The 18824-nt window shown below is 36.6% G+C and overlaps 1 protein-coding gene and 1 long non-coding RNA gene across 3 annotated transcripts in view; both read left to right on the forward strand.

Annotated features, from left to right (window-relative positions):
• The first annotated feature begins 300 nt into the window (after positions 1 to 300).
• PTPN12 (protein tyrosine phosphatase, non-receptor type 12) overlaps positions 301 to 18824 on the forward strand; it is an 86837-nt gene continuing 68313 nt past the window's right edge. Inside the window, exon 1 of the mRNA XM_011365212.2 lies at positions 301 to 460. Coding sequence (XP_011363514.1) covers positions 362 to 460 — 99 coding nt within the window. The 5' untranslated portion in view covers positions 301 to 361. The remainder of the gene's footprint in view (positions 461 to 18824) is intronic.
• On the forward strand, positions 467 to 16667 carry LOC111743103. Of its 2 annotated transcripts, XR_002781581.1 has the most exons (3): positions 467 to 973; positions 1533 to 1617; positions 6822 to 16667. It is a non-coding gene; the product is annotated as an uncharacterized LOC111743103 (long non-coding RNA). The 2 variants fall into 2 exon arrangements; XR_002781582.1 differs by lacking the exon at positions 6822 to 16667 and having other exon boundaries at positions 1533 to 1800.

Here is an 18824-nt window from a genome sequence, read left to right on the forward strand (position 1 = left end):
GGGCAGGGCAAGCGGAGAGCCGTGTTCCTGAGGCGGTGGCGGCGTCTCAGACGGAGGAGGAGGGCGGGGAAGGAGGATGGAGCAAGCTGGGGGTTGGGGTTGGCGCTAGCCGCAGCGGCTCGCCCCGTACTGTGGGAGAGCGGTGGCTGCTCCTGAAGTTGTAGGGTCGGGAGCCGGACCGGTGCCGCCGGCGCTGCCGCCTCGGGCGGCGGGGAGGAGGAGGAAGCGGCGGGGTTTAGCGGGGGTCGGGAGGGGGGGCGCGAGCAGGGGGAGCGAGCTGGGGAAGACGGAGCGGGCTCTGCGCCGGGCGGGCGGGCGGCGGCGGGGGGGCCAGCGACCGCAGCCGGGGGGACGCGGGAGGATGGAGCAAGTGGAGATCCTGAGGAAATTCATCCAGCGGGTCCAGGCCATGAAGAGTCCAGACCACAATGGAGAGGACAACTTCGCCCGGGACTTCATGGTGAGTCCTTCCCCTGGTTGTCCCCTCCTCTCGCCGGCACAGGAGCCCACCGCCGCCTCACCCAGCCGGCCCGGACCGCCAGCGCTTTGTGTACCGCAGTGAGGAGAGGGGCGGAGGGGGCGCTCACCAACCCCAAAGGCCGGGTGGTCTCGGAGGCCGGCGGGAGGTGAGACCGCCCCCGCCCCTTGGCCTCCTTTCCCCTCCTCCCGTGTTTGCGGCCCCCTCTGCGGCGCTCGGGGCGCAAAGGGAGCCGCCACTGGGCCGAGTCGGCAGTCAGCACAGCCGCCGGCGACCACCTATTGTTTCTCGGTCCGGGATCCAGAGGCGGCTGACGTTCAGGCCGGGGCTCGTGTCTTCTCACCTCCCCATCCAACCTGCCCCTCCTGAGAAGGTCTAGGCAGGGTGTCTGCCCAGGGAGGAGAGCGGATCGCTGCTGACGGAGGAACGGGGGTGTTGAGGTTAGCATTAACTCATGAGGCCTCTTTGCTCAAGCTGGCCTCAGAAGTGGGCAAGGTAGGACTTCTGCCGTTTCTGGGTTCGCAATTGTTATCTCAAACGCCTGGGAAATAATTGTCCCTAAGGAATCTTGTGGTTTGCTTCATTTCCATTTACCCGTGTCCTGTCTCTTGTTTCCTGAGACCCAGCTTGGAGATAGTATTGGGGGTCAAAGTGACTAGGTTGAGGGGGTAAGTGTATGTGTGGAGGAGGGTTATCCTGAAGGAAACCTACTTCGGACTCCCTAGGGGATATTGCTGAAGGCGGAGGGGATGTGACTATCACTTCCTATCCGGGGTGGGGGTGGGGAACTTGGGAACAATAGTCCTGGTGGGGCGGAGGCGACGATGAGGGCCGAAGCCCTGAACTGGGAGATAACCTTCGCAGCCTTCCCCCCTCCCTTTCCGCCCTCTGCTTGTGCAGGCGGGCTGGAGAGGAGGTTAAAAGTCTAGTTCGTGAAATTGCTTTAGATACATCACTATGAGGGGGTCAGATCCGAAGGCGTGGGACCAGAAGTCGACTTCCTACATTATTCCCCCCCCCCCTTTATTTTTCTGTTGGACAATGTTCCCTTTAGGGTTGTTTCCCGGCTTAAGAGGCGGTGGTTACGGCGGCTGCTCCTACGGATATTGCGCAAGACTGGGGCGTTGGAAACCCTGGAGGTCTGAGGAATGGAAAAGGAAGTGGGACTTTGGGAAGTGGTTGCTCCTTAGCCTTGGCGGGATTTGGGAATGGGAAATAAACTAGGAAAAATTTTGCTCCTGGGCAAGGTACACCTCCAAGAATAATCAACCCGAAATTCTCAATTGTAAAAATAATACACAGTAAATGTATACAAAAATGAATGAGCCGCAAACCTTGTCTAGTTTTTGTTTAAAAGTACAGCTTAATTGTTTACAAGGTGCAGGTGAAATGACTATTAGTACTGAAATACTTTTTCACATTTTAAAGAGACTTCGGTCTAGTAAAGCTTTAGTGTTAAAATTAACAGCTTATAAAATAGATCCACAGTTTTATCGTTGAGCTTTGCGATTCCCGCCTTTCTAGACCATAATAGAGGATAGGATTAAGATTTTGTTAATGTCTTTTGAAGACCGGAAAATATAGATTAAATAATCTATGCGTTATTTCAAGCATTTTCCTCGATATTTAGCCTTCGTATTTTTGAAAAATTATCTTTTGATCTGAGGATAAAAAAAGAACATTTTCCTTAATTACTGAGAATTTTGATTGTGTTGGTTTCTTTGAATAGTGTCACAATAATGCATGCAGTCTCCTTTATACTACTGTAGCAAAAATAGAAGTAAATTGCTTAGAATTTTTAAAAATGTTTAAAACCAATTTTTTTGCAGTCTTATTTTGGTTATAGAAGGAAGGATAGGTGGTGTGGTCTGTGGTCACTTTTTTGCATGCCAGTCATCTTGTTATCCCTGGACATATCCTGTCAGGAAAGAGCATTGTTTGGTGATGCAGGACATCAGGACAGGTGCCCAGTCTCTGAACTCCTATACAGAGGAAGTAGCCTTGGGGGTTCATGCTTTAAGGATGAGTCAGGGATTCCTATTGGAGATTTCATTTCTCAAGGACTAAATGAATTTCCTTTTTTTTCTTCCGTAATACCCAGGGATAGCTAGCTAGGTGATTCTGCATTTGAGATTTGATGACTAAGGCCATTCTTTTATAGTGCTTGCCTTTTTTAATTCTGTGACTTGATAAGCAGTAGCTATAATTAAGGCTGCTTAGTTGGTGCCGCTTTTTCCTGTGACTGGAGGGAAACTGCCTTCTGCCATAAAAGAGGATAGAAGATTATCTAACTATTCTGTTATTCTTAAATTCTGATGTGTAGTAAAAATGCATTTTTAAATGTTAGCATTTTGGAACTGAGCCTTAGAGATAATCTAGCTATCATAACCTTATTTGACTATAAAGTAATGTTCATTTCAAATTTAGAAATTATGGAATAATAACTAATGATGCCTTACCCTTAGGAAAGTCAGATGGGCATCGAAACTGCTCTTTCCATTATTCTATCCAGCCTTCTCATAGTCTCATCACCCAAACGCTGTCTTTGTTAATGTTTTTTGTTTTTTTATATCTATATAAAATTTTTATTTATGCAAATAGACTTGACCTATATAAACTAGTTTATATCTTGTTTTGGCCATGAATCTATAATCTAGATCAGTGCCTTTTAAAAATATATATTTATTAAAGTACAGTTGACATACGATATTATATTAGCCTATTAATGTTTTTAATGCTTCTCTGTGACCATACTACATATACCATTTTTTATTCTTGGTATTTTTTTTACCTTAACATTTTGATGAGTTTTTCGTTTGTAAAAATGGTTTTAAGTGGTTCCAAAATATTTCACTTATCTTAACCGTTTCCTTGTGGTTGAATATTTAGACCATTTGCTGCTATTAAATATCATAATTTTGTAATGAACATTTATGCATAAAACTTCTTTATTTTAGATTATTGTTTAAGTTATCTTCCAGTAGTGGAAATACTAGGTAAAAGGATATAAACATTTAATACATGTTTATAAATAACTTTTTGAAGAAGTCGTGTCAGTAATACAGAATGTTCATAAAATATCTTGATCTTTGATAATTTGATGGTTGAAAAATGCCATCTTGTTTTAGTTTGAATTTCTTGATGACTAGTAAGGGTAGAAATTTTTCCATCTGTCATTAACTATTCTTTGAGTTGTCTATTGTTCGCTTTGGCCTGTTGTCCTCTCATCCTCTTAAAGAGGAGAAAACTAAGGTATTGTGATGGCGTATACTATGGGGCTGAAATGATTGCTTACAATATCAAAGGTTAAACAGCTAATTTGTGGCATTTCCAGAACTTGATATCAACTATTTAGACTTTTAGTCTTCTTTACAAGATAGCAGGAAACAATTATGACAAGTAAATGTATAAGGTAGGGTGGTGCATGTTCATGTTTGACAGACCTGGGTTTTACTCCCTTCACTGCCATTGGCTAGCTCTCTGACCTTGGACGGGCCACTTAACAGAAAACGAGATAATTGAGTTCCTTCATCTTTAAAAGAAGAAAAATACCTACTCTACAGGACTGAACTGATATTTAGTCATCATCTAACAATTTATTGCACTGAGGTCTGTATATCCTCGTATCTATATGTATTTAGTTACAGATTACTATAGAGTTAGAAGGAAAGGTATCTGGGCTTCATTTTTAGTTATTTTCTTTTGCTTTTTAAAGCTTTATCATGTCTAAAGTGTTGAAACCAGTAAATTTATTCTAATCAGGCTAAAGGTTATCTAATGGGCTTTAGACATTTGTATATAAAAAAATCATCAAAGATGACAGTTAAGCTACAAGCAGATATGGCAGTTTCAGCTCAATAACTAGTTCTCTCTCCACTTATGAAGGTGAAAAAAAATTAATAAGTATGCTCAGTGGAGTATTTAAAAAACAGGATGCAGCAGAGATGTGAATTATAGAACTTAATTTTGTGAAACATTGGAAGGAGAGGATTTATGGACATTTTTCTAAGGCTAAACGGAGGTATAATACTAAACCATCCTATATTAAAATGCTGTTTAAAATAGCTGATATTTTAAATTAATCTTTCTTAATTTGTCAATCAGAGGTAACCACAGAACTACCATAGAAGTTATGGATTTGAAGGGCTTTAGTCTATAAAACCATTTGTTGTACAAATAGTAATCCTGACAGAACTACTCAAAACAACCAGTTTGCTTGCTTTGTTATGATTAAACAATTGTTATATTGTTTTTTATTTTACTACAGTAATGTTAGTAGTTTTATAAATTATTTTCAGTAGAAAGGAAATTAACATTTTTCATCTCTGTGCTAAACACTACCAGATGTTTTACACTCTCTTATTTAACATATCAACATTTTATAAGATAGATTTAACCTGTATTTCACAGATGAAGCAACACACTTTGAGAAGTTAAGTGTCTTGCCTGACTTCAGAACCTGTTCTTTTTATCATTTCTCTCCAGGATGCATCTGAGGGTCCTTAAGGACCTGGCTAAGACTAACTAGGCTAGTGGAGGAAGACGCATCACTGTACAAAAGGGATAGAGGTTTTAAAGTTGAATATGTTTAGGGAGAGGTAGATAATCTCCTGTAACTCATGCAGCAGTTCTCATACTTTTTGGTCTCAGCAGTCCTTTACACGCTTAAAAATTGTTGAGACTCCCAAAGAGCTTTTGTTTATTTACTGTATTAGAAATTAAAACATTTTAAAAAATAATTCACTTTAAAATAATGATAATAAACCCATTCCATATTAACCTGTATACTGTATTTTATGCCAAGTAATTATTCAAAACAAATAGAAGAAGCATTTTTATATTTTTGCAATTTTTTTAATGTTGGCTTAATAGAAAGGAGTTGGATTCTCATACCTGATACATTCATAATGTTGCAGCGTTACATTTCACACAGTATCAAGTGTCATGTACCCTTTAGAAAATTCCACTGTACCACTCCAAAGAGGATGAAAATGATAAAAAAAATTAATGTACTAAAGTCTATGCATTCTCATATTTACAGATGAGGAAATATAACTTTATATTGTTAGGAAAAGAGCTTTGACCTTATGGGCTCTCTGAAATGGTCTGGGAATGGGCTGTCTCTGAACCATACTTTGAGAACCAGTGAAGTAATTCATGGTAAAGGCTAAAGATGATGCTGAGAAAGGTAGGTAGGGGTTAGATTGTTTTTGCATCTATGTTATATTTTATTCTATAGATCAGTAATAGTAATTTTGAACAGTTCTACACTATAGCTCTTAGATTCACAGAGAAAGTGGGCAGGTGTTAAGAAAATAGACATGCTAGCTGCCAGCACTCCACTGCACTCCACCTCCTCTTCTTGCCCCAGTCTGCTTTACTATGAGTCTTCAGTTATTCAAATTCTGGTAGAAAAGCTGAGAATCATTACTATGAATCTCTGGAGAGCCACTTCCTGTTTTAAGAAAGTTAAGCAGTCATTTGACAGATTTGTGTTGTAGAAAGTTGATTCTAATGCCAGTATGAAAGATGGATTAGCAGGTGAGGAAGAGTATTTTGGAAGCTGTTGAAATTTAAGAAGTTAGATGAGGATCTGAACCAAACTAGACAGAGCTTATGAAGAATATGATAAGGATTAAGAAAGAAGCCTCAATGGGTAGTAAAGGAGAAAGGAGTATTGTAGTATGACTCCAAGGTTTCTAGCATGGTATGCTATCACTGAAGTTAGAAGGTACCATTTGGTAAATAAGGAATAAAGGAGTAACGAGTAGAGGATGACAAGAAAAAAATGGAGGGGGAAAATTTCAATGTGGAAGAAAATGAGTTTATTTTAGACTTGTTGAAACTGAGGTACCTATGAGACATCTAGGAGAAACGTAGAGCTCAAGAGAGCAAAATAGAGTTAAAGATTTAGGAGTCATCGTATGAGCATGTAAGAGGTAATTGAAAGCATGGGAGTGAATGAGCGTATTCAGATGAGTATATAGAGTGTCCAGCTTTGGGTTGAAGAGCATCAGTATTTAAAGAGCAGCCCTAAAAGGAAGTACTGGTGATTGTTCCTGAGAAGGTGTGGTCAAAGAGAAGGGATGGGAACCCAAAGGATGTCAAAAAAGCCTGGGAGAGTTTCAGGAAAGGAGTAGTTACCTAAGTCATAATTCTGGGAGGACCGGTAAGGTGAGGTTGAGAAAGTACCCATTCTGTTTGCCAACTAGGAGTGATTTGTTGACTAGAAAAAGCAGTTTTGGGTTGGGGTCTGGGAACAAGCCAGATTATAATGGGTCGAGTAGAAAATAGGCGAAATGGGTATAAATTCCTTCCATTTCCTTTATTATTCTGAAAGTAGATGGCAGAAACTAGAGGAAGACCCAGATTGAAGGAGAGCTCCCCTCCCACCCTCTGCTTTTTTTTTTTTAAAAAAAAAGGTAAAATAGAGACAATATTTTCCATAAATTCTTATCTATATGTATATCCTTGTTTGTGAAATGATTTCTGTTTAAATATAATTTTGAAAGATAACAAGATACACCTGAAACTAATATAACGTATCTCAACTGTAATAGAAAAATTTAAAAAATTAAAAAAAATTTTTTTAAGATAAGAATTTGCCTTTTTGTTATATAAGACCTCTGAATTTTATTTATTTATTTCTTTTTGAAAATTTGGATTTGAAATGTTAGAAAACAGGATGGGAGGAAAGACTGGAAGCCTGGCAAGCTCTTATACTGCATAGAATAGATAAGTATAAAAATTTTCATTGTTAAACTGTTTACTATTGTTTTTAGGTGTTTTAAAAATTAATAACAGCTCTATTGAGATATAATTCACCTACCATAAAATTCATTCAAGCTGTACGATTTGTTTTTAGTATATTCGCAATATTTTACAACCAGCCCCACAGTCAATTTTTATCACTCCTCTCCCCAGACCTATGCAACCGCTAATCTATCTTCTGTCTCCATAGATTTGCTTCTTCTGAACACATCATATAAATTATTAAATTATATCATACAGTATGTGATGTGACTTCTTTGACTTATCATGTTTTCAAGGTTTATCCATGTTGTATGCATCAGAAATACTTCATTTCTTTTTATGACAATAATATTGTATGGATATACCACATTTTGTTTATCCATTCATTTGTTGATAAACATTTGAGTTTATACTTTCTAGAATATTTAGTATTCTACAATAACGCATAAAATGTAATAATCGTATTTTGTATTATCAATAACACTGAACATTTATTTGTAAATAAGTTTTTGTTAGGATATATATGTTTTCAATTGCCTTGAGTATATACCTAGGAGTAGAATTACTGGGTAACATGGTAATTCTATGTTTAACATTTTGAGGAACTGCCAGACTTTATTTAAAGCTGTACATTTTACATCCCCACCAAGAGAATGCACATTTTATATTTTTACCAATGTCTCTGCATCTTCATCAGCACTGTTGCTGTCTGTCTTTTTGATAGCCATCTTAGGGGGTGTGAAGTGGTATCTTATGGTTGGCTTGTAGGTTTGTAAAATATCTTAGTTTATGTAAATGGTTCTGTATGCCTCATGTGTCTTTCAAAACTGGAGCAATGGGAAATATTTTCCAGTCTTTGCATTTGTGCTAATCTTAGTGCTTTCCCAGTGCTACTGGTTTAGTTAAGAGTTTCTTATCCATCCTTGGATGGGTGTCCACTCAAACATTTATGTTGTAACTAACAAATAGAAGAGAACTTTTAAGTAATTCTGCAGACATGGCTCACTGAAATAGCACACTAAAAATCTACCTCAAGTGTTAATTTTAAGGAATTTTTTACTGTATTTACTTTTAGACTATTGTGAGTGTTTTTTCCCTTCAATATTTGACAGTTTAAAAAAGATTTTTGAAAAGTTGAAACTGAAAGTGAGACTTTAGTTAACATTTAAATAGATTTATTTTTTGTTGTTTCTATGTTAAATACTTACGTGTTTCTATAGCACTCATTTCATAAGATTCATAAACGTACATTTCTGACTTCCCAGACTGAAAGCCTCCACGGGTAGAGACTGGGACTTCATTATCACTGTATCCGCATTGCTTAATATAGTGCCTGGCATTTAATAGGCATTCATGGCCATGGCATGAGTAGAAATCATAGCGAGCTTAATGCTGTAAGATAGATTTATTCTTCAGGTAGATTCCTCAAATGGTCCAGGGGGCTTGTCTCTTAGACCAGTGTGAGAACTGCTTTAACCAGTTCTATGCATACAGGTGTGCTTACACACTGATTATATTTTCAGTATCTACTGAAAAAGAAAATACAACATAAAATATTAGACTGAATTCAATAAAACCTTTAAATAAATATGATATTTATTAATTGTAATATCTTTTACAAAAATATGAAAAGTAATTCAGTAAATGTTTTTCTCCGTATGTTGGTTGGTGTGCATAAAAATTTAGGGAACTACTTAAAGTATCCCCCACCCCTCAAATCGTATTTTTGGGACATTATTTTAGAATATTACTTTTAATAAAATGTCTACTTTTAACTTTTGGTTTTAGATTGCATTAATAAAATCCAGATATACTGTCACTGACGTCTTTTCAAAAATAGTAGTATCTTGTAACTTGTGGGTATTTGGGGAGCAATTACAGCAATAGCCGTTGTTTTCTTCTTGCCTTTAGTTTCTTGCCTTTTTCAGTCCATTCCATATATCATACTCACTTTCCTAAAATACTGCTTTCAAGCGTTGGCATCTGTGGGATGAAGGAAAGCATACTGGTTTAAAAGTCAGGAGATGTGTGTTTGAGTCTGTGTTTGAGTCCTAGTGTTGCTGCTCAGTTCTTTGTTTTCTTTAATACATTCATATAGGACCATATTGGAAATATGGTTTTATTTTTATTATCAATATGTATATTTAAAAACCTCAAGGCTCCCTTGGACAACCATTAAAATGATTGGACTTTAAATGCCAATGCATCAAATCCAAGCTCTGCTTTTTTTCAAACTAATTATATGCTTGTCTGTCTTCCTAATTTTCCTTTCTTCTGCAACCTCAATTTTATAAGTTTTGCCCTAGTTTAGAATCACAGGCCACTAGGATAAAGTCTATACTCCTTAGCCTGGCATTCCAGAGCCCTTTCAACAGTCTCACATTACGTTTCCAATGTTAAACTCCTGTACTCTGCAGAATTTCACCCTCTTCTCTTTGGAATAAGCTATTTCTTGTCCTTGAGCATATCCACTGAATGAATTAAATCTTGCTTGTCTGTGGTTGTACTGTTGAACATACTTTTTCCCTTTCTTGGAAAACTTTTCTGTTTTATAAACCAGTACTTTGAATATCAGAACACTAAAAATTTAGAACGATTTTGCTACATTCACCAAGTACTCAAAGCAAAAATGTAATTAATTTTTGCTTTCTAGAATAAATATTTTAGCCTGTTTATCTTAAAGCGCTTGTTCTCCATTGTAAAATTTGATTTTTAATACCATGAGGAAAAGCCTTTAATTAGATTTGTGTTGAAGACATGCTAAGGCAAGTTAAGTGATAAGCAGTACTAAACCACTCGTCTCTTCTAAGTAGGAGTTGATCTCCTCTCCCAGCTTTCTATAGTTCCTGTGGTATTTAAAATTTTTAGATTCATGCAGTCAAGCCTTGACAATTATCTCTTTCCCTCCGAAATCACACAAAAATGTTGTTTCCATTTGTACAATATTGTAGTGTCTGTGAACTGGCTTATGGCAGATATATGTAGTTACTCTCTAAAACTTATTCCTGGGGATTATGGAATGTGGATCATGTTAATCTCAGGCTTTGGAATTTATGCTAATTTTTACATTTCCTGTAATAACTTTTTAAAATGTAATCTGCATTTGAAAAACTATTTAACATTTGAGTAGCTACCCTGGTAGTCTCTAAAAGAATACAAAAATGTGTCCCTGTCATTCTTGGTTTGTCATCTATCATTCATACAAAATATGATCATTGAGTGCCCACTATGGCCGAGGTACTCTGTTTAGAATTGGCAATTGAAAATATGACAGTTGTTTTCCTCAAGAGGTTTACCTACTGTGAACAGACATGTAAGAAGCTGCAGAAAGTTTTCCTGGGGGCAGTGGATTGGCTTCAGTGCCAGTCTATGAACTGTTTCTGTTTATACATAATATTTTGTGTGTAAGCCCATTGGGGTGGAGTGGAGTGGGGAAGATTCATAGCTTTTGGATCTCAAGGGACTTGAATTCCAAAAACCTTAGTACCTCTAGACTAGTAGAAAGATAATGAGCTTTGGAAGCGTATAGTTAGTAATTTCTATTCTGGCCCTACTATGATATAAACAAGTTATCTTGGAAAATTGGGAATATAATATCTATCAGGAAGGACCGAGATCAAGATGATAATGTATGTAAAGCTCCTAACATAGTACGTAGGAGGTACTAAGTAGTAATTAAAGATGTCATATTAGCTCTAATGGAAGTATATTTAAGACTTAAACCATAGAGGCAAAAGAGAGCCTAAATCAGCCTGAATAGATAGATCATGGACAGTTTCAGCAAAGAGGCCCCATTTGAGCTGACTTCTTAAAGTAAGAGTTTGTCAGGTGGATTAGGATAACAGGCATCTCAGATATAGCAAACAAACAGCATTTGCAAAGACAGAGATGATAAGAACTGTGGGTTTTAGGTGAAAGGAGCAAGGCGGCAGTGTATAAAATAAGCAAATCCATATACCCACATAATAGGAGTGAGTTCCATAAGGGAGAACAGCTTACATGCTGAGTATGAGATGAATATGATATTGGCCTCTACACTCCTGAATGTTTTGATAAGTGTTTTGATGGCTCATTATTGTGGCATAGTTGCTTAGCCTTACAGTTTGGTTGGCATAAACGATCTTTTAAAAATATAGTTCAAGCCACATGGTCAGTGTTTTTAAATCTGGTAATCTTACTTTATCCCAGATAGATAAAGTAGTTCTCTCTGTTAATAGAGTTCTTAAATGGTTAGATCATTGTTTTTTATTGGCTTCTGTTAAAAGCGCTATCTAAAAATTACATTTAAGAAAAGTCTTTAGGACCTAGGAAATATTTATAATGCTGGGACTCTTGCTTAGTTTGAATTTCTCAGCAAATTTTAGTGTTCCAGGAGATGACCCTTAGAGGTTTTGAGACTATACATTTGGAACCAAAACCAAAGTAGGAAAGGCAAAGAAAGGAGTTTTATATCCCATCTACCAAAATGTGGAGTATAGCTTTTCTGGACACCTTTTTCTCACATTGTGTGCAATGGATTTACTCATAAGTTTGTTTTTAAAAAAAAAATTAAAGCTGTTTAGAAATTAAGGAGCTTGTTACAGGTTTTACAGTTAGAAGTTGGCAGAGCTAACTTTGCCCCAAGTTGTCAAAGCACATCCCTTTTCTATGACATGATGGTGCCTAAGCCAACAGTTACATTCTTAGTATTTAGGAAAAGAGAGAAAAGGGGGACATAAATGTCCTGAAGATTACAGAAAAATTATTTGTTGGTGTAGATTTTTGTTTGCAACCTACTTCCAAGCTAGCTTAAGTGAAAAAAAGACTTTTTCACAATGGAATACTGCCCTTGTGCTCCTTGAAAGACAGGGACCAAGAAATGGAGAGTCATCCATAACCTAGGTGACTCTTCATTTCAGCTCCTCTGTCTTTTTATGGTTCTCTATATTTATTGGTTTCTCTGTCTCTCTAGGGTTTCTTGGATCTAGGGTTTCTTGGATACTTGCCTTTGCTTCTTGTACACCTGCTTTACTCTTACCTCAGCATTTTGACCTTCAGTGTTTGGGGGGCTACATGTGCTGAATAAAGGCATTCCTATGGTGACCAGCCTCACTCTTTCACTTTATTCAGTTTATCACAGCGGTCCCCAACCTTTTTGGCACCAGGGACCAGTACTCTTATGAGAATCTAATGCCTAATTATCTGAGGTGGAGCTGAGGCGGTGATGCTAGTGCTGGGGAGCTGCAGATGAAGCTCTGCTTGCTCACCTTTCTCGCCAGCCGCTCACCTCCTGATGTGCATCCCGGTTCTTAACAGGTACCATCGTGGCCTGGGAGTTAAAGACCCCTGGTTTAGGGAGAGCTCAGAATGACTAGAGTTGCTGTATCTTACTTTCACATTCCTGAAAGAACCAATCAACTTGCCAGTGAGGTGGGTATTGTAGGATAAATGTATGTTGTTGACCAAAGTGGAGACCTTATTCAGATGTTTATGAAAGGGACTTCTCTTAGGGAAGGAGCGGGATAGTTCACTAAATAGGCAGGCAGGCAAAGTATATCTAGCACAAAAATTCTTGAAGAAAAAAATGAAAAGCAATTTTTTAAGGTTTCAGCCTCAAATAAATTCTACCCACCTTCTTTTAGAAAAGGAAAAAAGAAGCATAAAGAGCCCTTATTGAGAGAACATTCTTATGGCTCTGGAAGAGCATTATTTCACATTACGGTACATGTTAAACATCAGACAAACTTTTAAGGTTTCTGTGTGGAAACTATAAAATTAAGATAATCTGTAAACTGCATGTTTATGGTACATAAGATTAAGTTGTAATTTTTTAGTATGTAAATATGTAACCAGACCATTACCTCTTTTAAGGAAATATTCTAAAGAACAATTTTATCAAAGTATTATATCTAGTCATTCTTTATTTATTCCCTGACTGTATTTCCGAAATTTATCACTATCTGAAAGACTAATGTATTTTCTTCACAATAAATTTTACATTAATTTAAGTACAATAATGTTGTGTTTGCCTGGTTGTCAGTGTACCTGTCTCTGCTGTGTATCTATCTGCCTGCCTTTATACCTCCCTGTGCATCTCTATTTGTCTTTTCATCTTTTTCTAGTTTGTCCAGTGGCCTATTTGTGCCTAAGATTTGTTAATGTGCATAGAAAGTTGGTGTTAGAAATAGATCAGCATGTACAGCTGACCCTTGATACAGACACCCCTGAGCAGTTGAAAATCCATGTATAACTACAATTGGGCCTCCACATCTGTGGATTTAAAATACTACTGTGTAATTTAGAAATTTCCTGTAATTTTGCCTCGTTTGTAATTCTTCTAATACTGTAAATAGATTATATTTAAATGCCAAGGAGGAACATACAGTAGGTAGATATCAGTAATAGGACTTGCAGCTAAAGTAATTGAATATGTTTAAATATTTACCTTTAAAACCTTTCACTGGCATTATTAGATGTTGCACAAAATAAAAAGGTTTATTTTTTAATTACTTTATAATTCAGTTAGAAAATTGTTAAAGTGAGAGAAATGTACTAGTCTTTAATATACTAGATGCTTTGGTTTTTACATTTTATGGAAAAGTAAAGAGGACGAGTTTTAATAGTTCAAAAGCTAGAAACAAAATTTTTTTTGTGAAAATCAATATTGAGAGGAATTATTAAAGATAAAATGAAGGCTTAAAAGGAAGCTTTCGTAAATGAGTAATTAGGTATAGGCATTGGTAGCTCTACTTCCTCAGTCCCTTCTTTATTCCTTTAACCTGGCTCTCTCTACCATTTTGCTGAAACCTAATTTACTGTGCTTGGCTTAGATCTATACATATTTAAGAGATACTTTATAGTAGTTTGTATCTTTCTTGATTCTTCTTTAGCATTCAACACTGTTGACTATCTTCTTTTTTTCTAAGTCCTTTCTACCCTTGATGTTGAAGCATCATTTATACCCGGTTTTTTACCTACCTTTTTTAGTCTCTATTATTGGCTCAGATGTAGCATACTTTTTGATGCTCTTAGGACCTAAGGAAAATATAATTGAATACTTGAATATTTAGAAATAAAGAATATAATCTTGTAATATTGACTGTAGTGACATGGATTATTCTACTGCTGCTTAAGAGTTTCAAAGAATAATAAAGTATTGGTATTTTCTCATGCCTTAAATTCTTGTGATAGATGGCAGATTATTTTTAAAGTATTTTAAAATGCAACTTAGTCTAGAGTATAGAATATGTAACCAATACATTTAATTTTCAGTGGTTGCTTTGTTATATGCCAGTTTTTATATTGTTTATAAACTATATATTCTTTGCAAATCGTATATTGTTTATGCCATATCTAATGTGTTCAAATATGTTCCAGAATGATCGCCTCATTTATTATTTTCCTTATTAAGAAGATTTAGAAAAATTTATTTTAAAATAGAACATGGATTGAATAGATATATAAACTGTTACTACTTTATCTTTAAGATATGTTGTAGTTAGAAGAGGGAAGAAAAATAATCTTTGATGCTAGTAGGAGGGAATTTTAATTATAGATGGTTAAGGAAAGAATATGTAGATGGCGGGAAAAAAAGGACCAGACAGAAGTAGCACATCTCTGTGATACATTTGATTTTAGTGATGTGAGTGTCTAGTGTTATATTGGATACTCCAGTTGATGTAGATCACAACAGTTATATCTGGAATAGACCTAGCCATTATTTACTATCTCTGTAATTTTGAGTAAGTTATTTAAGCTTCTCTCAACTTTGATTTCCTCATCCATAAAACAGGAATATTTTGCAGTTTGAGAATTAGTAATAATATGAATCAAGGACATAGTGTACTGTCAAATGTTATCCTAAATAAATGATTGGAAAGAAGAATGATTGAGGATATTACATGAGAAGTAAAATACGAGAGGAAAAAGCAACCTCTTGCTCTTTTGCACATTTGGACCTCTTTGGTGATAGAGAAAAAAATAATCTGTATAGTATATTTTATTATCTAAAGATATCATTGATAGTAACTTGGGAGTTTTGACTTTTGATCTCCAAACCAGTGCTCTCCAAACTTTTGATCATGGTAAAAACTTCTGAGTGTGTACCTTCTTGATATAGTTTCATTAATTTATAAATTATATACTTGCGCTACCATGCTACAATTTATTATTATTAAATATACACCAAAATTAGAGTAGGATGAGATAAATCCTGTGTAAATAATGTTCCTAAATTTTAAATTATTTACTAATGGCACATAAAGCATAATTTGCTCAGTAAAATGATAATATTTTGTAAAAAATCATGATTTTAACACTGTGAAACTGTGAAATAGTGATTCAAAAGACTGGTTCTGAGTTTAATGGCTTCCATAGATTGAAACGATATCTAACACAGATACATAGATCCAAATGATTTACTAAATTATCATGCTTGGTTATATTTATTTACTTATTTAATATTTACCGAATGCCTACTATGTGCCAGGCATTATCCTAGACCCTAAAGACTGCAAATCCTCATGGAGTTTAACATTTTATTGGCAAGAGTAAAGAGAATAACCTAATAAACAAGTAAATATATACTAGATCAGATATTAAATGCTATGGAGAAGAATAAAATAGGAAGGAAAAAAAGTAGTAGTGTGTATCAATTATCACAGTAATGTTGTATAACAACCACAAAACCTTAGTGGCATATAATAATAAATATTTTTTCATGTTTTGGTTGTCATCTAGGTAGCTTTGCTGATCCTGACTGGGTTTATTCATTTCTGGGGGTTAGCTGGCTATCAGCACATCTAGCCTGGTTATGGCTGGGATTGCTTGTCTCTGCTCCACATGTTTCTTATTCCCCAACTGGCTACCTTGCACATTCTCTTGGCTGTGGCAGAGGTGCAAGTGAGGGGAATATATGCAAGGCCAATTTAGGCTTAGAACTGGCACACTCACTTTTATCACATTCTGTTGGCCAAAGTAGGTTATAACACCACCTCAACTACAAGGATGGGAAAATAGATTCCATCTTTTAAGTCAGAAGAACTACAAAGTCACATGCGGTTTTAATACAGAGAAGGTTGAAAACTAGGGTATTAATATGATCGGTCTACCATACGTCAGGTATAGGGGATACTGTTATTACATAGGATGGTTAAGACATTGAACCAGGACTTGAAAAAGTGAGAGAATGAGCCATGCATTTATCTGTAAGAAAAACATTGCAGACTGTTAGAATTTTAAATGCCCAAGGATCTAAGTTAAGAGTGTGTTGAAGGAATATCAAGGGAGCCAGCGTGCTTGAGCAGAATGAATGAGGCAGTAATAGATTTGCAGTGGGGTTGGGAGTTAGAGCAGACCATCTAGGTTCTTATAGGTATTTGTAAGGACTTCATCTTTTACTCTAAGCAAAACAAAAGCCTTTTGGGTTTTACTCTTAAGAATGATATGTTAGCTTACCTTTTAGCAGGATCACCTTGGCTGCTGTGTGGAGAATAAACTGTAGAGAAGTAAGGACCAAAAGCTATTCCAGTACAAGCAGGAGGGCCTGAAGACAATGACAATGAATAGAAAGAAAAGGTATGAATTTGGTAGCATTCACAAAACTTGGTGATATTGGAGGATGAGGAAATTTTATCCAAGCTAACTAGGACACTTAAGTGCTAGTAATGAGATAGGAAAGATGGGTTTGAAGAGTTGGGTACCAATTAAGTTCAATATTAAATATATTGAATTTGAGTTGAATTTAGATTTCAGGCCAGTGTCATGTTTGGCTCTATAGGTCTTTAATTTGGGAGGTGGTTATAGGTGATGATTTGAACTCAGGAAAGAATATTAGATTTCTGAAAAAAGGAATATGTGCTCAATACCAGGATTACAGAACATTAGGAACACTTAAGTGTCTGCTTGATGGTAAACTCTCAGTGCTAGAGAGATAGCAGAACGTGAAGGGTAGTATAGAGGCCAAATGGATTGAGGAGTTTCAAAGAGAATTTGGATTTAAACCTGGATTTGGCAATAGAAATTATGAATGACTTTTCAAAAGTACTGAGAAAAGGATAGGATAGATTTGCATTCAATTTTTTTTTTTTTTTTTTTTTTTGGTAAAATGGAAGATACTAGAGAGTTTTAGACAGTTGTTAGTAGGTAAGAATAATTACCCTTGTCCATGAATTCCTGTCCTATATGCGTTGCCCTGAAAGGTAAACCTGCAGTGGTTGTTTTAGAGAAATGAGAACTTGGGGAAAGGAATGAGGACAGGTCAAAATGCTAATCTATTGATTTGGTTTATCATTCTCTCCTCTCTTAACCTTGGATCTCTTCTCCCATTTCTGCCCTCTGTGCTGCCACCCTTGTGCGCTGTTTGCCTTGTACTCAACTTCTAAAACAAAATGGTCATCTACTGCAACCAGACCTGGCTTAAAGCTCTGAGATTATGGAATCAAGGAAATGATTGAAAAACCTTAAAAGTGTTTAGTTGGTGCTAGTTTGTGTTTAATGAACTCTCATACTTCACACTACAACCTATTGAGCAAGATATTTTTGTTCATTTTATAGATGAGGAAACAGGTACCACAATTGTTCTTCAGCTTGGTGGAGGCCTTGGGGGTGGTAGACCTCTGATAGTACTATACAGAACTTTTCCCATTTAAGGTGCATCATTCTGGCTAAGGTGGGAATGGTAATCATTAAATAGTAGCATATGACATGGCAGAAAACTGTTGATGAAATAAATTGAGTTTGTTTACATGTTTACATTTTCTATATTTATTTTCTGTTTCTATTACTGGGTTGTGAGGTCTTTATTTCTAGCAGTCAGAGATTCAGAAATCCAGTGGCCTGGATCTGTCTTGTCTTTATATTTTTAGAAACCTAGCCAATGGCCATATGAGAGGTGCTTTGTAAATCTTGTTAAGTAAATTAAGTATTGTAGTTGCTTACAAAGTATGTTTCACAGACAACACAAATAATGGTGTGTATATATAATGCTGTATACCTTGTTTGTATAATAAACTCTGTGAGGAATGTCACCAGGCCCTTTACATTGGATCCACAGACTAATCCAAGTCATATTTTGACAGATGAGGAAACTAGACTTGCACAAGGTCACGTTGGTAGTGGCAGAACTATTTTGACTATAAAACCTATGCTATTAACTATTACATTTTGTTGCCTCTTTCAGTGTAGTCATTATGGGCACCAGAAGCTAGCTATTCCTAACTTGAGAGAGAGAGAGAGAGAGAGAGAGAGAGAGACAGAGACAGAGACAGAGACAGAGAGACAGAGAGACAGAGAGAGACAGACACTGATGGACAGAACCCTTGGAATAAGTGGTTGCCTGATACCATAGAAGTTAACATTTCTACTGGCTATCAACTATTTGCCAGAATCTTTTGCCTTATAGTTGATTATGGAATGGACATGTTAATGTCCCATGTCTGTTAACACAGATTTTTTTTTTAAGTGCTACATGTGAACCATTTTTAATCATGGGGTAGGAGGAGAAGGTGGCTCCATCTCTGCAAACTTATCAGTCAAAGCATTTCTGTTCATATACCTTTAGTATTCTAGTTAATGTTTATTTTGATAAATAATGTCCTTTCTAATGGTTTTAAAT

The sequence above is a fragment of the Pteropus vampyrus genome, unplaced genomic scaffold, assembly GCF_000151845.1.
Source record: "Pteropus vampyrus isolate Shadow unplaced genomic scaffold, Pvam_2.0 Scaffold107, whole genome shotgun sequence".
NCBI lineage: Eukaryota > Metazoa > Chordata > Mammalia > Chiroptera > Pteropodidae > Pteropus > Pteropus vampyrus.